This window comes from Artibeus jamaicensis, unplaced genomic scaffold, assembly GCF_021234435.1.
Source record: "Artibeus jamaicensis isolate MK-2021 breed Jamaican fruit bat unplaced genomic scaffold, CSHL_Jam_final contig_548, whole genome shotgun sequence".
NCBI classification, from domain to species: Eukaryota; Metazoa; Chordata; class Mammalia; order Chiroptera; family Phyllostomidae; genus Artibeus; species Artibeus jamaicensis.
The window spans coordinates 4887578-4911284 of NW_026521883.1; the positions used below are offsets into that span (position 1 = coordinate 4887578).

The window sequence follows — 23707 nt, forward strand, 5'->3', positions numbered from 1 at the left end:
ATGAAGATGGCCTTGCATTGCAGTTCCTTCTCTGTCGTTGTAGCCAGTACATACAGTCAATTGGCCTGTGGGTAAATTCCTCCCACTGACGTGCGACATCAGTCAAGGCTGAACTACAACAGGAGGGTGTACACAGCCCCACAGCTTTGGTGATCGGGGAGGCTGCACCACTGGGACATATACGACACCTGCTGTATAAGGCTACTCTAACAAGACTTGGGAGATGTAGCAGCTGTACCCAATACATAGAAACAGAAACAGGCAGGCAGCCAAAATGAGGAGACAAACATGTTCCAAATGAAAGAACAGAACACAACTTCAGAAAAAAACTAACTAAAATGAAGACAAGCGATCTAACAGATGTAGAGTTCAAAACACTGTTGCAAGGATGCTCAATGCACTTAGGGGAAGAGTAGATGAATTTAGTGAGAACTTCAACAAAGAGATAGGAAACTTAAAAATGGAGATAGACCATATAATAGAACCAGATAGAAATGAAGAACATAGTGCAGGGAGTCAACAGTAGAGTAGACAAAACGGAGGGTCATATTTGGAAAATAAGAAAAGAGAAAACAATCAGAACAGCAAAAAGAAAAGAGAATTTTAAAAAATAAAATAATTTAAGGAGTCTCTGGGGCAATTCAAGCATACTAACATGCATATCATGGGAGTGCCAGAAGAAAAGGAGAAAGTAAGGAATTGAAAACTTATTTGAAAAAAGTTATGACTGAAAAATTTCCTAACCTGGTGAAAGAAATAGAAATATAAATGTAAGAAACACAGAGTCCCAAACAAGATGAAACCAAAGAGGGCCCATGTCAATACACATCGTCATTAAAATACCAGATTAAAAACAGAGAATATTTAAAGCAGCAAGAGAAAGTATTTAGTTACTTACAATGGAGTTCCCATAAGACTGTCAGCTTACTTCTCAACAGAAACTTTTCAAGCTAGAAGAGATTGGCATAAAATATTCAAAGTGATGAAAAGTAAAGACTTATAACCAGGATTACTCTACCCAGCAAAGCTATCATTTAGAATCAAAGGACAGATAAGGAGCTTCCCAGACCAGAAAAAGCTGAAGGAGTTCATCCATCAAACCAGTATTACAAGAAATGTTAAAGGATCTTTTTTAAGAAGAAGAAACATAATAAAAATATGAATAACAATTATCAATAACCATATGCCTATCAACAGTTACTTTAAATGTAAATGGATTAAATGCTCCAATCAGACATAGGATGGCTGAATGGATAACAAAATAAGACTCTTAGATATGCTGCATACAGGAGACTCACTTCAGATCAAAAGACACACAGACAGTAAAGGGATAGGAAAAGGTATCTCACGAAAATGGAAAGGAAACAAAACAATATAAAACTAGAAGTGCAATACTAATGCCAGACAAAATAGACTTTAAAGCAAAGACTATATAATAACAGACATCCAAGGACCCAGTAATTCTACTTCTTGGTATTTATCCAAAGAAACTCAGCATTATGTACAATAGCCAAGACATGGAAGCAACCTAAGTGTGCCTCACTAGATGAGTGGTTAAAGAAGTGATGCATATATATACAATAAAATATGATTCAGCCATATAAAAAGGGAATGAAATCTTGCCATTTGCAACAACATGGATGGACCTACAGGATATTGTGCAGTGAAGTAAGTCAGAGAAAAAAATCCATATGATTTCACTTATATATGGAATTTAAAAAATAAAATAAATGAACAAGCAGACTAGAAACAGACTCTAGATACAGAGAAAGTTTTGACAGATGCCAGATTAGAGGACAGTTGGGAGGATGGGAGAAAAAGGTGAAGGAATTGAGAAGTACAAATTGTTACTAAAAAATAGTCCTGGGAATATAAAGTACAGCATATGGAATGCAGTCAATAATATTGTAATAACTATGTATGGTGTCAGATGGGTAGTAGTTTTATCAGGATGATCACTTCACAAGTGTTATAAGTGTCTAATCATAGAATTTTACATCAAAACTAATATAATATTGTATATCAACTGTAATTGAAAAATAAAAAGTTATTAAAAGGCAAAAAAAAAAAGAGCGATATCTAACAACAAAACAGCTCAGCAAAGCCATGTGGTGACAATAAGGAGGGAGTGCATACCATTGTAAGAGAAAGTTGACTAGTGTCTACTTCATAGACCAGGTCCATAATTTGTAAAGTGTTAATGGTTATTTGGAGATATCTCTGTTGCTGGGATTTCCGAGCTAGTGTTCAGGGACTTTTAGTAGATATATTAGTTAACTTCAGGGTATTTGTGATTCCTCTGAAATTATATAGAATATTGTATATGTATGTGACCTTTTTGGTGGTAAGGAGGAGAACAATAGATTTTCATAAGATCCCAGAAAGCTTAAGAAACACTCCTCTGCAGAATAAGAAAGTGGCTTATAAAAGCCACTAAATACAGGTATTTTTTTATTTTTGTGATTTATGTCTCTATTTGAGTATACCATGCTAGTAAATTACATAGATACGATTCTCTGACTTCTATTCAATAAATATTATTTTGCCTGTATGTTAACTAAGACCTTTGTTTTTAAAGGTTCAGGAGCAAGTACATCCCAATCTCTCGGCTAATGAAGAATCTCTCTATTATATTGAAGAGCTGATTTTTCAACTACTTAATAAATTATGCATGGCCCAACCAAGGACTGTTCAAGATGTGGAGGTAAAACTATTTCATTATTTCAAAAACACACCAAACAACTGTACAAATTAATTTTTGAATCCAAATATATATCATTGTTAATTATTGTGGAAACTAATGCCATTGAAATCATATGTAGATTATATGGTTAGTTCATTTTCAACAAACATCAAGACAATTCAATGGGGAAAGGAAAGTTTGTCAGAAAAAAAAGTGCTAGAACAACTGGATAAATTTATTGGGCAAAAAACCCTCGAAACCTGTCTCACACAAAAATTAATTCACAATGGATCATGGTCTTAAACATAAGAACTGAAACTATAAAATTTCTAGGAAAAAATGCAGAATATGTTCATAACCTGAGATTAAGCAAGTATTTTTATAGAGGACTCAAAGTAAGTATTAAAGAATAAAATTGATGAGGAAAAAAATGTGTAAGTCATAGACTGAGAGAAAATGTTTGCAATTTCTTACAAAGAATTTCTATACAGAGTATGTTAAGACTCCTACAAATCAATAATCAAAAGATAGCCTACTTTTATCCCAAAGGGGCAAAAGTCTTAAACAGACATTTAATAACAGAAGATTGACTAATGACCAACAGACATGTGAAAAGATGTTTAAGCTCACAACTCATCAATAAAATAGAAATTAAAACCACAGTGACATACTATTTCCTAAAAGGGATGAAATTAAAGCCTGGTAAAACCAAATGTTAATGAGATATAGAGCAACTAGAACTATTTACACTGATAATGGGAGTGGAAATTGTATAAATGCTTTGGAAAATTGTTGGCAGTTCCTTATAAAGTTAAATATGTACTTAGCTTATGACCCAGCAGTTTTACTCCTAGGTATTTAACCCTAAATAAAGGAAAATTATGTTCACAGAAAGACTTATACATAAATATCAAAGTAGCTTTATTCATGATAGCCAAAAATTAGAAACAATACAAATTTCCATCAACAAGAAAATGGGTAAACAAATTATGGTAGATTTATAAAATGGAATACTACTCATAATAAAATAAAAGAATGAACTGTTGACATATGCAGTTACATACCTACAATTCCCTGACATGACGTAGAGCAAAAAAAATCTAGACACTAGGGAATACATATTGTATAATACCATTTAGATGAAGTTCAGAAACAGCTAAAATTAATGGTGATAGAAATCAAGATGGTGGGTGGTTGCCTTTGAGTGGTAGAGTATTCTGTATCTTGATCAGTAAAGCATTTTCCAAAATTCAGTGAGTTGTATACTTCAGATCTGTGCATTTTGCTGTATGTAAATACTGCCTCAATAAAAGACTAGTATAAATCTTACACATATATCACTAAAAGATCATGTCTGATGTGTTGCTAAAATACTATTTTGGTTCAGTAACATGGGAGTATTTTTAGGTTTTTAGTAGTATCTATGGTTATAGCTTTTCAAAATTAACTTTTGCGCGGTAGACTGCTTATCTTACCTTCCTTTGAAAATTGTTTCTATAATAAGGCAACAGCTTCCAGTATGAAGGAAAATCTTAATTTGGAGTAATTGAGCTATTACGAGTTTTAGAGACTCTGGGAATTAAAGTATTTGTTTTCCTATTCTCCGCTGTAAGAATTGGTCCTTAAATAAATATAATAAAAGCATACTTTTCAGTAGCTAAATAATCTCAAAGCTGAATGTAATTGAAAAAATAAGAAATTCTGCTCAATTGGGGTTTGATTCACTTATCATTACTTCCCTTATTCGTGCCAATTACTGGTTCAATTTAAGGTTAGATGAATCATAAATTATAATTTGAAAGGCTTGGATTTTTTTGTGCCAGGAGATGCATTTCCTTTATTGTAAGCTTTGCCACCCAGTTGATCCTCTAAGAGGTACATGATCTCTCTTCTTTTTAAAATTCTTCTCTATATTTGAAGCTTCAAGATTACCAAAAGGGAAGTGACTGCATAATAATAATAATGATTAACTTTTGCTGGTAAAGAATTTTAACCCTAGAAATATTATTGTAAAATCACTGATACAGTATTTTATGATAGCTTTAATGTTTCCTAACATTATTACTTTTTAAAATCCATTTCATTTTAATCATGCTTATAGTTAAAGCTTTCTGTTTACATTTTAACTTTTTATTTACCCATGGGAGTTATGTTGAAGAATCTTGATAATCCCATTGATTTTTTAAAATTTTACTTATTACAGGAATCAAAACTTTATGTTATTGTTATCTGCTACCATTAAGAATGGTGGCAAAGTGATATGAATTTTCTACTTAGAGCACTTCTATTAACAATAGTGCTGCTATGATCTGAACAGGAACGTGTTCAAAAGACCTTTCCTCATCCAATTGATAAATGGGCTATAGCTGATGCACAGTCGGCCATAGAGAAACGAAAACGAAGAAATCCTCTCTTATTGCCTGTGGACAAAATCCATCCTTCACTGAAGGTAATAAAAAAATTAAACATTGGGAAAGTTCTTTATAACAAATAATACTTACCTATAGTGTTTTTGTGTGTGGGGGTGTGTGTGTGTGTATAGTATGGTCTGTGTTATTGTATATGTGCACTTGGGTTGTTTATATTTGTACTTATACATATATACTTCTTACTATGTATACAAAATGAAAATAAGTATACTTTGATAAAATCAGATTGCCTTTCAAATAATATTAAAAGTTAATAGTAAGCAATAATGCATCTTTGTGGCATCTTCTGATGACTACTACTCCATATTGATTTTCAACCTTCTGTTAATTCAGAAAATGCATAGTGAGGGTAAAGGGAGTGGGTAGAGGTGGCAAAGGGTATAGGGAGGATAAATGGTCATGAAAAAATATAATTAAAAAGAAATAAAAGTTATTTGAAAAGTCAGTGTCAAATACTGTGACTTCAGATTTGTTTTTAAATTAATCTGTATTTACCACAGGTTTTTGTATATACATTGAAAAGTAGACTAGGGAATATTATGTAGTCTATAGAAAATACTTGGTGAACATGGATTTGAATACCCCTTGGTAGCAATTTTAAGACACTTCCTTCCCTACAATGCATATCTTCTCAATAGAAACCATTGTAATTTGGGGATATTGGTTAAATCAAGGTCCTTGAAGATAGCAGGTGCTTGTCAAATGGGTTTTGTTTTTTTTAATATATTTTATTAATTATGGCATTACGGTTGTTCTATTTCTCCCCTTCATTCCCCTCCACCCTGCACACCCCCTCCCCCACCATTCCCCCCCATTAGTTTATGACCATGTGTCTCAAGTTCTTTAGATTCGATATTTCCCCTACTATTCTTGCGCTCCCCCTATCTATTTTCTACCAACCATCTATGCTACTTATTTTCTGTACCTTCTCCCCCTTCTCCTCCTCCCACTCCCCTGTTGCTAACCCTCCATGTGATCTCTATATCTATGGTTCTACTCCTGATCTAGCTGTCCTCTTAGTTTGCTTTTGTTTTAGATGTGGTTGTTAATAACTGTGAGTTTGCTGTCCTTTCACTGTTCATCTTTTTTATCTTCTTTTTCTTGGATAAGGCTCTTTAACATTTCATATAATTAGGGCTTGGTGATGATGAACTCCTTGAATTTGATCTTATCTGAGAAGCACTTTATCTGGCCTTCCATTCTAAATGAAAGCTTTGCTGGATAGAGCAATCTTGGATGTAGGTCTTTGGATTTCATGACTTGGAATACTTCTTTCCAGCTCCTTCTTGCCTGTAAGGTCTCTTTTGAGAAATCCACTGACAGTCTGATGGGAACTCCTTTGTAGGTGACTGTCCCCTTAGCTCTTGCTGCTTCTAGGATTCTCTCCTTCATTTTAATCTTGGCTAATGTAATGATGATGTGCCTTGGTGTGTTCCTTCTTGGGTCCAATATCTTTGGGACTCTCTGAGCTTCCTGGATTTCCTGGAAATCTATTGCCTTTGCCAGATTGAGGAATTTCTCCTTTATTATTTGTTCAAATAAGTTTTCCACTTGTTGCTGTTGCTCTTCCCCTTCTGGTTCCCCTGTGATTTGGATGTTGGAACGTTTAAAGATGCCTGGGAGGTGCCTAAGCCTCTCCTCCTTTTTTTGAATTCTTGTTTCTTCATCCTTTTCTGTTGGGTCTTTTTTTTCCTCCTTCTAGTCCACTCCTTTGATTTGAGTCCCAGTTTCCTTTCCATTACTATTGGTTTCCTGTGTATTTCCCTTCATTTCAATTAGTTTAGCCTTCATATGTTCCTCTAATTTGTGACTAAAATGAACCAGTTCTGTGAGCATCCTGATCACCAGTGTTTTGAACTGTGCATCAGATAGGTTGGCTATCTCTTTGTCACGTAGAAGTATTGGCTCTGGGGCTTTAAGTTGTTCTTCTTTAGCCATAATGTTTTGATCTGTCCGTGCCTGTCACCTACGAGGAGCAGAGCCTTAGTTGTTCACCAGGGCGGGGCCACCCTGGTCGCTGATTTGTGACGCTGTATGTGGGGGCAGGGTCAGAGAGGGACAATGGCAGTTCCCTCTGCTGCTTCTTGCCTCTGGGGCCTGTGCGGTCGGGCTCACTGCTAGCTCCTTCACCACAATCAGCCCTCAGTGTGTCCGCCTGCTTCTCCACACCTGGGATCCGCCCACAGCTGCTGGCACACCTGGGTCGCACGTCTGTGGTGGATCTTTCCTGCCCTACTCAGTTCTGCTGCTGGCCCTCCCCCTCTTACCGGATTGGCTGAAGGGTTCATTGTTGTCAGACTTCCGTGTAGTTCAATTTTCTGTGGTTTGGCTGTGTTTTTGTTGCTAAAACTTTGTTGTTTTTAAACTTGGTTGTGCAAGAAGGTGCAGTGCTTCCACCTATGCCTCCATCTTGGCGGAAGTCTCTCAGATGGGTTTTGGATAATGTATTAATTAAGAGGTTTTCGGTAAAGTCCAGCCCAACGTTTCCTCTTAGAATGAACGGTCTCTTTTTGTTTGATACTAAAAGCATATTTGTTAGATTGGGGTGTCTCTTTTTGAAGAAAGCCCCTGCTACTGGGTCTAGTAACTCATTTTATATCTTATGGTACCTGTAAGTTTTGACATTTGATTTATAGAAAGTTCTTTGTGAGAATGTTAAATGAAATTTTAAGTGTTTAGTACTTGCTAGTGCCATTTAAAAAAATTAAATTTTTTATTTTTTTCCACAGGAAGTTTTAGGGTACAAAGTGGACTACCATGTGTCCTTATATATTGTGGCTGTACTAGAGTATATCTCAGCTGATATTTTGAAATTAGCTGGTAATTATGTTTTTAATATTCGCCATTATGAAATATCTCAGCAGGACATTAAAGTGTCAATGTGTGCAGATAAGGTAAGTGTTAAAAGGTATTTAAACTTAACTTGAATAATAGTGACTATATGTTATTTCTACCTCCCTCTTTTTTATGATTATATTAGTAATTTTTATAAGTATTGGTTTTGGAAGACATAAATGCTGACTTTACAAACTAACCATGATATTTCCAGATTTTTTCATCATGTGACAGGATGAGAATCTCTATTTTTTTCAACAAGAATCTTTTGTGTACAAGGAAGAACATGGAGAACCTCAAACCAGTTCAAGAAAAGTAGTTTGAGTTTGTCTTTATTTATTTATGTATTTATTTGAGTTTTATATTTTTAGAAAGAGAATATGTATAAAATATTCAGATACTTTTAAGCTTAAGAAGTAATTTTCAAAAACATACTTGGGTTTCATAGAATAGTTTAGTGGGGCACGGAAGACAGAAAAAGGCTGCAAGTCAAAGTTACTTCCTTTTGATAATCTGTTGCACTTAATCTTTTTTGCTGGCTGTAAGCTACTAAGGAAAGAAATTTAATATTTTTCCCCTCTTCCTTTTCTTTCCTTTTTACTGTCCCTCCTTTTTTTTTTTACTTTTTAAATCAATATTTTTGAGTCCCTGTTATGGGCTAGTGACTGTTCTGAGCATTGAAGATGTAACAGTGAACAAGTCAGCAAACATTGTGTTAAAAGAAATTTATTTTAGTGGTTAATAAAAAATAATGTAAACAACTAATCGTAGCACAATGTAATTAAAACTATTAAGCGGATAAGTCAGAGATGTAGGGGTGACCGGGAACACTTCACAAAGATACCACTAAACTAGACCTCTAAGGGTGAATGACCCTCAGGATCTCATACAGCCCAGCAGTTCTCTACTTCGACTGTACATAGAATTACCAGAAGGCTTTGAAGAATCCTGATGCGTCTCACCCCCGAAGATTCTAATTTACTTAGCCTGCATTGGGCCTCCAAGCCTCAGTATTTTCAAATTTTTTTAAAGTAAACCAGGTGATTCTGATGAGCAGTTATGATTGAGAGCCATTGTATGTGCCATAATCTCAAAAATGATTAATTTCATAACAGAAATTCTTTATTTCTATTTTGACTTCTAAAATTAAGGTTACCATAATTTTGTTTTTGTTTTTATCTCAGACTTTTAGTAGAAATTTCCTGTGCCTTGAACCACTTAAGAGTAATTTGCCAACATAGTTTCGTGTCCTACAGACAAAAACATTTTCCCACATAACAATAGTATGACAATTAAGATCCAGGAAATTTACATTGATACATTATACCATTTAATCCTCAGATCCCATTCACGTTTTGCCAGTTGTCCCATGATGTCCTTTATAACAAAATGATCCAGTCTGGAATCATGTATTGCATTTAGTTGTCATGAATGTTTTTCTCTTTCTTCAGTCTGAAACAGCTCCTCATTTTTCTCTTAACTTTCACTACCTTGACAGTTTTTAGTATTACACAAATTATTTTTTTAAATATCCTTTATTTTTTTAATGTTTCCTCTGGATTAGATTCAGGTTATGGATCTATGGCAGGAATATCCTAGAAGTGGTGCTGTGTTCTTTTCATTGTATTTTCTCACATGGCACATGATTTCATTGTTTCCATTACTGGTGATGTTCACTTTGATCACTTGATTAAGGGGTTGTCTGTTAGGCTTCTCTACTTTGAAGTACTCTTTTCTCTTTTGTAATTACAAATAAATATTTTGTGGAATATTTTGAGACTGTAAATACCTTGTTCCTCATCTCACTTTTAGTTTATTCATTTGTTTATTTTAATGTGGACTCATGGATTTTTATTTTATAAGATAGATTAGTGGGCCCTAATCTATTACTTTGTTATTTAAATACTCAAATTGCCCCAGATTTGGCCAGTAGGAGCTTTTTCAAGTTGGCTTCTCTGTCCCTATCATTCTTTGAGGACTCTCTTTTGTTTATTGTTTTTTTAAAATATTTTATTTATTTTTTTAGAGTGAGAAGAAGGGGGAAAGAGAGGGAGAGAAACAACAATGTGTGCTTGCCTCTCACACGCCCCTACTGGGGACCTGGTCCACGACCCAGACATGTGCCTGGAAATCAAACTGGGAATCAAACTAGCGACCCTTTAGTTTGTAGGCTGATGCTCTATCCACTGAGCCACATCAACCAGGGCCAAGCACTTTCTTTTGATACAAGACTAGATTGAACTTGTTTTTTACTTACTGCTCAAGCCTGAAATTGGTTGTTTTCTAAGATATCCTGGGTTCCTTTTAGTGGTGAGTGGTATTTAGAAACCAAGATCTGGGTGCTAGATGAGCTTACTGCTCTTTAAGCCTCATTGCTCTGCTCTCTTAGAGGCCAGAGTTAGGGAAAAGAGGTATATTTTTGTGTATATGTTTTATATGCATTCATGTATTTATTTATTATGAGTTCACAGATCTCTCCGAACCAAATCCAATGTCACAGGTTTTAGTCCCCTCTTTTTCATATTTGTAGTTTCCTTCTCTGGAAGGGAGAAATCTAGCTCCCATTTTTCTTTTTGTTTTTTTTTTTTTTTAAGATTTTATTTATTTATTTTTGGAGAGAGCGAAGGGAGGGAGAAACAGAGGGAAAGAAACATGGATGTAAGAGAGAAACATCGGTCAGTTATCTCTCTACTTACATAGGCACCTTCCTTAGCCCCATATGGCTTGAAAACCTTTCTTCCTTTTACATACACTTTCCTTACTCCCTCACTCAAGCTCTGACAATACTGTGTTGGGCTCCTGCTTTGGACCTTCTTCTCTAGCACCCTTCATCAAGCCACCTTGTCATGTGGATGGTTTCTTTACCCCAACTGATCTCTAACCTCCTGTGTTAGGTGTGCCTTTTTCTACAGATACCCTCCTTACTCCATTCAGAGTCTGCCACCCTGAGATGGACCACCCTAGCTTTTCCCCACCCCCACTTTACAGGGAGTCTTACCTTATGCTTCATTTCCTCCTCCACTACCCATTAGCCTTGGACAGAATTATTGAGGAGCTGTGGGAAGGAAAGACTTCATACCGTGTTTGAGGTTCACCTTTTCCATGACTCTTTTTAAAGGTAAAAGCAATTAAATTCTAAATAATTACAGTTCCAGAATTTACAAGAGGCCATATCCTCACAATAAACTGACAATTTATCACATAGCTTCTGTTTGGGCACTGGCAAACTCATTTCTTAAACATTGTTCATCCATTTTTATAAAATCCTAATAAATTGAAATGTCTTTCTCATACAAAGTTAAAGTAGATGTCTTGGTTTTTTTGTTTGTTTGTTTTTAAGGATTTTATTTATTTATTTTTAGAGAGAGGGAAAGGGAGGGAGAAAGAGAGGGAGAGAAACATCAGTGTGTGCTTGCCTCTCATGTACTCCCCCACTGGGGACCTGGCCTGCAACCCAGGCATGTGCCCTGACTGGAAATCAAAATGGCAACCCTTTGGTTTGCAGGCTGGCACTCAATCCACTGAGACATACCAGCCAGGGCTTCTGTTAACTTTCATTCATTAATTTTAATTCTTTCTCCTAAATTACATTAAATAAGACCAAACATTTGCAGAATAAGTTATTTGAAGTATTTTTATGTACTAAATCTTTACCTTTTGAGACTTTAAAAAATAGTCTTTATGTGACATGATTTTTACATCCCACTGTTATTTTACTCTTAGCCTGTAATTTCTAAAACTAGAGATAGAAATCTGGATTTGGTTTGACCAACACAGATTACAGTGAAATGCCTTCCTTTATTCTTTGTTGTTAATTTATAATTTCAGCATTTTGGGGAGTGAGAACACCCATGTCACTCTGCTTACTTATTGAGTTTGCAGATGTCTAAGCTCCCTAGGACTTTTCACATGTGATTATGCTATGTCTTTGATATCTTACAACTGCTATTGATTTTTTTATGTAAGTTTGAACTCAAATTTGTCCCTCAAGCATTTCATACTGTTATTGAGACAATGCATCAACATATCGAGATACAAAAATCTTATTTTGTCATTTGTCATTTTCAATATTTTCCCCAGCTTTTTAAAATGTATGCAAATGGGAGAAACAGTTTTAGTTGGAATTTTTTAAAATATTGAAAAAAGTATATGAGAAATGAAATTTTTTATTTTATTAGAGGCATGCTTCTAGGAATAAATTACCACTTTTTAAAAAATTGAGGCCTTTTGTTCAGCTACTGTTTTGCCTTTTGTCGAACTCAGTGGTCAACACAAACTTTATCTGTAAAGGACCAGAGGGTAAATATTTCAGTTTCTATTGCATCTACTCATCTTTGCCTTCACAGCACCATAAACGAATGGGTATGGGCTGTGTTCTGGTAAAACTACTGTGGTGGGTGCAATATGGCCTATGGGCTGTAATTTGCCTGTGTCTTTCTACCATGATCCCAAGTTTGTTATAAGAGACTATCATATGCTTGGCTGAAAATTAAGATGGCTTTATTTCTGAGTTTACTCATGTGAATGGAATAATGAAATTAATATGACATGGTCTGATCTTCATTAAACTAAACTAATTTCTAGTGATCTCTGGTTCAAGAGCTCACAACCCATCTTGTTTAGTAAACTATTTAAATAAATGATTTCTAGGGATCTGTATAAATTACCAGGCAAGTTAATATAATTTGCCAGACAGGGAACTTGAGAATTAAACTTTTTTTCTTTATGTTTAAAATAAAGCAACATTTGACTATGTGAGGTATTTTGGCACATCGAAGTTTGCTTAGAATAGATGATCACAGGAAAGAATTATATAACTCAACCCCTACTATAATTGTCACTGTTAAGGAAAATAATATTCAGATTGGAAATATAGACGTATGTACTTAAGAGGAAAATTGATGTCTAAGAAAGACAAGAGAGTCTAAGAAAGACAAGAGAATAAGATAGCACAGAGCTACTGTGAAGTTTACTTCTCCAGGCCAGGATGTAATAGGAGTTGAGCTCTGTAGGTTTTTTTCTTTCATAGTAATAATATTAATCTATCTGTGCCAAAAACTGGCCCTACTTCTTTGAACATGACCAGAAAAAACCTTTTTATTCTAATATTTTTTGATCCTTAACTCATCTGCAGTTTAGTCTCCTTTACAAGTCTTAATAGTTTACAAACATGTACAGTACATATGTGCTTTTTAAGTGAATATCTTTTGTATACTTACTGTCTGTCAAATTCTGTGGATTTGAAGATGAAATCATGGTCCTTATCCTTAGAAATTTCAATACAAGTGTTTATACTGAAAAGAGAGAAGATTGCTACTGGAGGACTTAAACCAAGGGAAAAGATTCTGATAGTGGAGCCAGAGAGAGTGGGAAAAGCTATACAAAGAAAATTATACTTGAGCTAAGTGATGAAAATGGCTAGGTATTTGTCAGATAAATAAATATGGTAGTTGGAAAGGAAGTAAGAGAAGACATTCTAGATTATGGGGAATACAAGGAACTGACCAGATTTAGGAAATATTTCTGAATTAACATTAACAGGTTAGGGACTGATTTAATATAGAAGTTGGAGGAGTGGTAAGTCTACAGTAACGACAAATTTTCTAGTTATGGCGATCAAGTAGGTGATGTTGTTATTAGTGATTGTGAGGTGGAGTATACCTATATAGGTTCAGTCAAATAGGGAGATAAATAGCAAGTCTTTTGTAATACTTGTGCAGAGTCCAGAGATATACTGAGGCTAAAGATAAACACTTAAAGAGTCATTATCATTGAGGTAGTAATTGGAAATCATCTAAGAAGATGAGCTCATGCAACAGGAAGTATATAGTAGATGTAACTGACCACATTTAAATATTTCTGAGTTAGATTCAACAAGATCAGAAGGGCAGTGTTTAGTTTGTTAATTGCTATATTTTATTAATAACTGTCACAGTTTCTGGTGACCATCAAATAAGAACAATTCAGAATAAATGATTATCTTATAGTGTGTTGTCAGAATTTCCTCTTATCTTTCTGAAGTTGTTTTCTTTTAGAGCTTCCTTTTGGGGATTATGCCTTGGTTTCCCTGAGCTGTAAGAAAGTAGTTTTCAGTCAGTCTTGAATGTATAATTACCTAGGTACAATTTTTCTGTATTAACTATGTTTAATTACAAAAATATGGGCACCTTTTTCATATTGCTTTTTATTTACAACTGGTGGTTGCCTGTTATTTGACTTATGTCCATACTAGCAATCTTTACTATTTTCTGAAAAGGGGAAATTGTTATTATAGCAATTTAAGCATCTGTGAGTTGCTTGGTTTTAACAAATAATTTTAATAGCAGTTGTTCATGTAGTAAATAAGCTTCAGAAAAGTATCACACTTTTAGTCTATCATGTTCCTGTACTATATTGTGTCATTTCATATTTTTCTTCCTTGAACTCATCTAAGTGCATAAAACCATCTTTATAAGTAGGGCAGGGAACTACCATTTTGAATGTCTGCTATTTGGCAGACATAGTAGTGTGCATTTTATGTATATTACCTCACTGGATTCTTTTATCAGTTCCGTGTTGTATATAGGAATCTGGCTTTTAAAAGAATAATCATCTGTAATCACAGGTGAATAAATAGTTGAACTAGAATTTTGGTTTGGATTGTTCTCCAAAGCTATGCTCTTTTTCCTATTATGTGTGTGTGTGTGAGAGACACACATATATTTCAGTATTAGGTTTGTCTTATCCCAGAAATACTTCTCTTTCCACATCAACTTTTTGTATTTCCCTTGTTTTGAATTTTTCATATTTATTAACCTGTAATACGCACATTTCTTATTGTTTAGTATATTTAATTGCAAGTACTTTGAAATGGCTTGGTAAAAGTAAGGAAAATAAATTATGCATTATTGATTTATTTCTCAGGTTTTGATGGACATGTTTGATCAGGATGACATAGGTTTGGTTTCTCTCTGTGAAGATGAACCTAGTTCTTCAGGTGAATTAAACTATTACGACCTTGTCAGAACAGAAATTGCAGAAGAAAGACAGTATCTGCGAGAACTAAATATGATCATAAAAGTGTTTCGAGAAGCCTTTCTTTCTGACAAAAAGCTGTTTAAACCTTCTGTAAGTACCTTTTTGGGTTTGAAATTCTGTTTACCCCAAAGTCAAATAACAGCCAAAAATCATAAATAGTAATAACTCTATATACTTTATGAGTATACAAATCAAAAATATTCTTTTATATAGTATTTGTGGGTTTTTTAATTATGTGAATGTTATACTAATGTAGTAAGTTTGGTGACAATGAAAATTAGACAGAAAATGAGAAAGGGGGGTTACACTGGAATGAAAAATGAAAGATTTTTCAGAAATCTTTTTCTGAATGAAAGCTAAAATCTGTAGTCATTCATATGAAGGCAGTGAAAAAGGTATATGGTCTTAGAAAAGGCATGCTTTATTCTCTCTTTTGGTAGGTACTTTCAGGCAGTAGTTTAAAGATTTAACAGGGGAACTTTATCAGAATAAAAGTTTATGAAGAATATCATATAAACAAAGGCAGAGCTGCTTTGTTGGAAAACAGGGTGGGAGTAGGGAGAGTAGTATGGGGATCCAGGGAGCTTTGTCCATCTTTTTATATCTGGAGCTTTGAAAGTCACCTCTAAAGAATCCAGCTAGATAAAACACACTTTTTTCTTTTGTTAAATACTCACCTGAGGATATGTTTACTGAATTTTTTAAAGAGATAGTGAGATATTAATGTGGGAGAGAAACATTGATTGGTTGCCTCCCATGAGTGGCCCCAGCCTGAATTGAGCCTGCAGCCTAGGTATGTGCCCTGAACAGGAGTTGAACCTGCACATTTTTGTTGTATAGGACGATACTCCAACCAACTCAAACCACCTGGCCAGGGTGACAAATACTCTTTTTTAAGAAAGATTTGTCCTACATACTAATCATGAAATATATGAGAAAAAGAAATGAAGACAATTGCAATAAAAAGGTTAAAATAAGGCGAATAAATGTAACAAAGGAAGTGAAGGATCTATATACACCAAAAGCTACAAGACACTGTTGTGCACAATTGAAGAAGACACAAAGACATGGCAAGATATTCTGTGTTCATGGATTGGAAGAATGAACATAGTTAAACTGGCCATATTACCTAAAGCAATGTACAGATTTAATGTAATCCCCATTAACTCCCAGTGGCATTTTTCAAAGAAATAGAACAAAAAAATCAAATTTGAAAAAAAATTTATAGTACTATGTTAAGTAAAATATTATTAAAATTTAAAATACCAAAATTATATGGGATCATGAAGGACCCCAAGTAGTCAAAGTCATCCTGAGAAAAAAACAAAGTCAGAGATATCACACCCCTTGATTTCAAACTATACTACAGAGCTACAGTAATCAAAACAGTATGATATTGAGCCAAAACCATACAATGAAGAAGGTAAAGCCTCTTCAATGGTATTGGGAAAATTGGATAGTCACATACAAAAGAATGAAGCTAGACTGCTATTTGACACCATACACACAAAAAAAACTTAAAAGTGGATTAAAGACTTACTAAAAGGCCTGAAATGATAAAATATGTAGAAGAAAACATAGGTGCTAAACTTAAGGACCTTGATCAGAGAGGCTTTTGTGAACTTTATCCCAAAGGCAAGGAAAATAGAAGCAAAAATAAATGGGAGTACATCAAAATAAAAAGCTTCTTTATGGTCAAAGTAATTATAAACAAAACAAAAAGACAGCCTTGGCAGGTGGCTCAGTAGGTTGGAGTGTTGTCTCACATACCAAGAAAAGATTATGGGTTCAATCCCGAGTCAGGAGGCATATGGGAGGTAAACAATTGATATTTATCTCTCTCTGTCTCTTTCTCTCTCCCCTCCATCTTCCCCCCACCCCCTGCTTTTCTCTCTCACTCAAATAAATAAACATATTCTCAGGTTAGGATTTTAAAAATGAAAAGACAACTAACCGAATGGGAGATGTTTGTAAATGAAAGGGACTAATGTCCAAAATATATAAAGAATTCATATAACTCAACACAAAAAAATAAACAATTTAATTTGAAAATGGATAGGGCCTCTTCCCCATCTTGTAAGATGGTGGGTGAAAAAGCTGAGAAGCCAATACTAAGGAGAAGAAACCTGAAGCCAAGAAGACTGATGCTGGTGGCAAGGTTAAGAAGGGTAACCTCAAGGCCAAGACGCCTAAGAAGGGGAAGCCCCATAGCAGCTGAAACCACGTTGTAGTCGGAAGAATTGGTAGATATCTGATTGGCTATGTATTTCTGAAAGGCCATTTACAAGAGGAAGTATTCAGCAGCTAAATCCACGACTGACAAGAAAAAGGAGAAAGTTCTTGCTACTGTCACAAAGCCAGTTGTGGTGATGAGAATGGTTCTACCCAGGGGGTTAAGCTTTGCAAAATACCTAGATCTTATCCCACTGAAGGTGTTCCCCAAAAGCTGTTGAATCATAGTAAGAAACCCTTTAGTCAGCATGTGAGAAAACTGTGGGCCAGCATCACTCCCAGAGACCATTGTGATCATCCTCACTGGGTACCACAGAGGCAAGAGGGTGGTTTTCCTGAAGCAGCTGAGCAGTGCCTTGCTACTTGTGACTGCACCTCTGTCCCTGAATTGACTTCCTCTACATAGAACTCATCAGAAATTTGTAATTGCTACCTCCGCCTAAGTTGATTATCAGCGGTGTAAAATCCCCAACATTTCACTGATCCTTATTACTTCAAGAAGCTCTGCAAGCCCCAGACACCAAGAGGACAAGATCTTTGATACAGAAAGAGAGAGGTGAGATTACCGAGCAGCACAGGGTTGATCAGAAAGCCATGGACTTGCAAATTCTGCCAACAAAGTTATTTCTCAGTTCCAGAGCTACCTTTACTCTGTGTTTGCTCTCATAAAAGGGATTTATCCTCACAAATTGGGATTTTTCTTATGAAGAACCTAAATTTCTATGAAGAACCTAATTAAATGTATGATGTTTTAAAAATAAATTTAAAAAATTAAAAATGGGCAGAGGACCTGAACTTTTTCCCAAGAAGACATACAAATGGCCAACAGATACATGAAAAGATGCTCAATTTCACTACCTGTAATAGAAATGCAAATCAAAACCACAATGGAATAGCACCTCACATCTGCCAGAATGGCTCTGATCAATAAGACAAGAAATAGATGTTGGAGAGGATGTAGAGAAAAAGGAACTCTTATACACTACTGGTAGGAATGTAAATTGGTAGTCACTATGGAAAATTAAGAACAGAGTTACACTATGATCCAGCAATCCCTCTTCTGGGTATCTACCCCCCAAATTTGTAACATTTATTTGTAAGGGTATTTGTACCCACTCCTGGTAGCCAGGACATTGAAACAACCGAAGCATCCTTTGATAGATGATTGGATGAGGGAGATTTACATATATACGATGGGATATTACTCAGCCATGAAAAAATGAAATCTTACTATTTGCAACAACATGAATGGACTTAGAAGGTATTGTGCTAAGTGAAATAAGTCAGACAGAGAAAGACATATATGATTTCACTTATATGTGGAAATCTAAAACACAAACAAAATGAAACAAGCATAGATACAAAGAACAAATTGATAATCACCAGATGGGAGGGGGTTGGGGATAAGTGAAAAAGGTGAAAGGGATTAAGAAGCACTTATTGCCAGTTATAAAAATACCCATGGGGCTGTAAAGTGCAGCATAAGGAATATAGTCAGTAATATTATAACTATGCACGGTGTCAGATGGGTGCTAGACTTACTGGAGTATGCACTTCTTAAGGTATATAAATGTCTAGTCATGGGGTTGTATACCTGAAACTAATTAATAATTTATGTCAACCATAATTGAAAAATAAAATTTTAAAAACCTATTGAGAGTCTATATTTTCCAGTACATTTATTGCATATAATCCAAAAAGCTTTTAATTTTCCTTATTTGTGATTGATTTTATTATGCTTTGGAATATATTATATATATATATTGGAGTGTATAATATGTGATTGGGTGAAAATACACTCTTAATACTTACATGACTTTAGTAACTGTTAAGCAAAATTCTCAACCTCACATTTTAACCTTTTTGTTTTTCAGGACATTGAAAAGATTTTCAGTAATATTTCAGATATACATGAGTTGACAGTAAAACTTTTAGGATTGATTGAAGACACAGTTGAAATGACTGATGAAAGCAGTCCTCATCCCTTAGCTGGCAGCTGTTTTGAAGATTTGGCAGAAGTAAGTTTACGAAACCACTTTATTTTCATTTAAGTCTGAAAGGATATATTAAGAAATTTAGTAAGATATTCTTTGTGAAAATTAGAAGATCCTGTTGGCTGCTATAAAAAATACCAATAGCAAAGCACAATATCACTGTATTTATAATGACACTTGATAGTGTGTTTATGATAATAATCATAGCAAAAGTTAATAGAATAGTAAATTTTAAGACTTTTTTAATGGCAAGTGCATTTAAAGTAAAAGAAATGGTATTGACCATAGCCGTTTAGCTTTTGTGGATTTTAGTCTTAATTTCCAAAAATTGAAAAGAAGTTTGTATTTCAATTTTGTTTCCAAAGTGAAAATCATTTTGTTGTCTTAAATGGTTATAAAAATAATGTAACTCATTGTAAAAATAGTTACAAAGGACAAATATAAATAAAATGAAAATCACTTCATTTGCAATACCCACAGATGTTATCCTTATAACATATAACATTTTCTGCACATACATATAAACCTATGTGTACTCACAAAAATAGGATCTCACGCTTTTATTACCTGCTCTTTTTTTTTTTCCAGTGAATATATCACAAACATTTTCCAGGTCAATAAATGTACTTCAACACAATTTTTTAAATCTGAAGAGTACCATTGTTGTTATGGTGACACCATAACATTTTAGCTATACACTATCATTAAGCATGTATGTATGTTGTTTGTATTTTTTTATTGTCATAAAACTGCAACAAACATATTCATAGTATTCCTTTGTAGTCTAATGATAATTTTAGGATACATTCCTAGGAGAAGAATTGTAGTACTGAAGACTCGGTACGTTTTTAGAATTTTAAAACATTTCCCCACATCTTCACTAACTCAGAGGTTATGCCATTAATTGTTGCCAGTCTAGTGGTAAAGAAACCCCAGTATCTCACTGTTCTTTAATTTTGCTTTAAAAAAAAAAAACTGATGATGTTGAACATCTTGTCATACTTATTGGCTATTTTTATTTTTTTTGAAAAACAGGATTTTAAAAGTCTCTCTTTAGAGTTCATACAAATTTCCTAATGTTATAACCTCTGGTTATATTTTTCTGAAAATACAACTTACATTTGTTATATCTGTAGTCTAGACAATGAAACTGATAGTATGGGAATAATCAGTTACTAATGTCTAACCCAAATATTCAGCTTTGGTTCTTATTAGAAGGTTTTTTTATTATGATAACTTGACTCTTGAAGCTATCATGGTCAAAAACAATGTATTTTCTAATTTTTATTTTGTTTTTTGTTACAGTAAAATATATAAAACAAACTTTGCCATTGTAACCCATTTTAAGTATACCACTATTTCCAAAACTTTTTCACAACTCTCAACAGAAATTCTACTCATTAAACAATTCCTTATTCTTCCCTCCCATCAATCATGAGTAACCTCTAATCTACTTTCTATCTTCTATGAATTTGCTCATTTTGCTGTAGATATTTGATGTAATTAGAATCACATAGTATTTGTTCTTCTGTGTCTGCTTATTAAATTTAGCATAAAGTTTTTGAGGTTCATCCATGTCATAGCATGTATCAGAACTTCATCTCTTTATATGGCTGAGTAATATTCCATTGTGTGTATGTGTGTGTGTGTATATATATATATATATATATATATATATATATATATATATATATTATGTTTTGTTTACCCAGTTATTTGGTGGACACTTGAATCTACCTTTCCACTACTGTGAATAATGGTGCACAGAACATTGGCACACAAGTATCTGTTTGAGTTTCTGTTTTCAGTTCTTTGGGGTATATACTTCTGAGTGGAATTGCTGGGTCATATGGTAATTCTTTGTTTCACTGTTTGAGAAACTACCAAAAATATTTTCCACAAGAGCAATACCATTTTACATTACCATATGCAGTGGATGAGGATTGCAGTTTCTCCACATTCTTGCCAATACTTGTTATTTCAGGAAAACATAATGTATTTTTTAAATACAAAAATTAAACAAACCTCTTTGTTCTAACTAAACATTGCAGATATTATTATCAAATAATAGGAAATTAAATTAAAAATTGGACCAAATATATACAGTTTCTGTTCTGTTACTTTACATCAGTTTTTGCTTTCTTTTTCTAATTTTTATCCAAAAGAGCAGTATCATAGCAAAAGTGTTTTTTCTTCCTTCATTTGAAAGTATCCTAAATAAATGAGTAAACTTACTTCAACCTAGGTTGAAAGTTCAAATCCCAGCCTTCTTTTACTAATGAACACACTTTTCACTTATTGGAGATAAATGTGCATAAGCATTTTAATAATTAAACAAAGTCAGTGACCTATTTTGAGATCAGTAGTGTCTTTCTTGTGATCAATAGCTCAAGGTCATTACTTACATTTTAAAATATTTTCCAGTTACAGTCATAGTTATTATTTGTTCCTGCAAAGTAGGTGGCACAGAGTTCTGAAATCTAGTGAGGACTTGAATAAAATTTTGTTTTTAGATAATCTGTGCCATATAAGTAGAAAAGATGATCTTTTAAATTCAACATATTTTCTTTTTAAAAAATAGGAGCAAGCATTTGATCCTTATGAAACATTATCACAGGACATTCTTTCACCAAAATTTAATGAACATTTCAGTAAGTTGATGGCCAGACCTGCAGTGGCTCAATACTTTCAGGTAAACTTAAATTGAATGTTGTTGTTTTTTTTAAAAAATAAAGCAACTAAAGAATTCGTTTACTATTTTTTTCTCTCAGATACTTGTGATTCTAGATTTCTTTTGCAAAGCAACTGAGGAAAAATTTCACCAGTCTTTCAGAATCTGTTAATTCTAAGCCTCTTTAGATTGAAAAAACTAATCTGTCCTTAATGTAGAAATCTTTTATAGAATGCCATTACAAGTACTGATTGACCAGAGAAATCTGGCAAATTCTAGATCTGGGATATAGCGATGAATATGGAGAGCTATTTCAGGTTCTTATTTTCAACAGGATAGAACTGAAGCGATCAAGAGTAGAGAATATCCCCATGTATACCCATAGTGATTTCTCTATCAGGCCTGTAATTTAAAGGAGATAAATATATTAATGGGAAGTGTACAAGTTAATTAGTTCATTAATGCAGTTAGATAAAATAAAAATAATGGAAAGAGACAAATAAAATTTATGTTCTTTACTTTTTCAACACTAAATAAGGTTATTTTGGTATTGATGACTCTTGACTACTTATTGCTGTAGAATTTCTTGAATCTAGACAGGCGCCTCTCCTTAGCACATGAATACTGTATGCTCACATATTTATCATCCTAAAACTAGCAGTAAATCTTGTTATTTTCTTTTTGGTTTTTTTTTTCTTATTTGTAGCCAATTGTCTTCATGTCACTTTTTACTGTTCTTCATTAAACTGCTATCATTTGGGTCTTAATCAGGATATAACACTAAAAACTGTCTAGACAATGAACTTAACCACCAAATCCAGTGAATATTTTGATTTCATATTTATGTCTATAGTATTTGTTAGTCCCTTTCTTGTTATTTTGGCTCCCACGATACTTTCTCCTAATTTCCATCTTCTCTCATTTCTTCTCTGTCTCCTCAGTCTCCTTCTACGCTCATCCCCTGATTTCCTGTCCCTCTAATGCTCTCTTAGAATGACTTTATTCATACCCTTTGCTTTAGCTACTACCTGTGTGCTGGTGACTTCATATTTGCATTTTTAGCCTTAACTCTTAAGCAGTGGATGTGTGTGTACACTTTTCATATAACTAGCTGCCCTAATTCACTTAAGATATCCCATAGGCACTTCAAACACATAAATGTTTGAAACTGAACTTGCCTTCTTTTCCCTGCCTTTTTCACTGTGAATTCCCATTGTTATCTTCTACTTTTATCAAAAACTTGTCAACTTGGAATAAAAAGTACATCTAATTCTCAAAATTTACTTCAACGAAGGAATAATTTTTATATTAATCTTATATAGAAATATAAACCATAAAGTAAAAGTTTGTTAAATAGGACAGTTTGCCTGTAAGATCTTTGCATACTCATTAAAAGCACTCACATTTCTTGTTTTGTGGGATTTCAATGTCTAGGGCCCAATTATTTAAGCTATTGCCCCAGATAATCAGTGAAGTTGAAAGTTAGATAAAACCCTTTTCAGGCCAAACTTACTTGTACTATATTAACTTTAAAAAGCTGAAGTAATACTTCATTTAAAAATAATAAAAATTCTTTAGAAGTTGTATAGCATACCTTAAGAATATGGACTTTAGCCCAATTAATAGTTGTCAAGTATATTGAACAAATTACAATTTAATTTCAGTTAATAATATGTGAGAATTATGGGAGTGTTTACCTGTGAGGATATGTTGTAAAAACAGCATATCATATTCTTTCTTCATGTTATATATTGCTGTTGTTTATATCTAACTGAAGAGAAGTACCAGTTTAAATAAATCAACCTTAATGACATTTAAAGTCAACATGAGTAACTTTTAAATTCCT

The 23707-nt window shown here is 33.9% G+C and overlaps 1 protein-coding gene and 1 pseudogene across 2 annotated transcripts in view; both read left to right on the forward strand.

Moving 5' to 3' along the window:
• The window catches only part of SOS2 (SOS Ras/Rho guanine nucleotide exchange factor 2), a 98996-nt gene that overhangs the window by 22386 nt on the left and 52903 nt on the right, over positions 1 to 23707 (forward strand). The window contains exons 2-7 of one of the 2 annotated variants that reach the window (XM_037155598.2): positions 2579 to 2704; positions 5001 to 5132; positions 7842 to 8006; positions 14851 to 15054; positions 19071 to 19214; positions 21772 to 21882. In XM_037155598.2, the coding sequence (XP_037011493.2) occupies positions 2579 to 2704; positions 5001 to 5132; positions 7842 to 8006; positions 14851 to 15054; positions 19071 to 19214; positions 21772 to 21882 (882 nt within the window). Of the gene's footprint in view, positions 1 to 2578; positions 2705 to 5000; positions 5133 to 7841; positions 8007 to 10644; positions 11066 to 14850; positions 15055 to 19070; positions 19215 to 21771; positions 21883 to 23707 lie in introns of those variants that run through there. The other variant, XM_053670012.1, reaches the window with a different exon arrangement.
• LOC119057005 (60S ribosomal protein L6-like) lies at positions 16927 to 17903 on the forward strand (annotated as a pseudogene).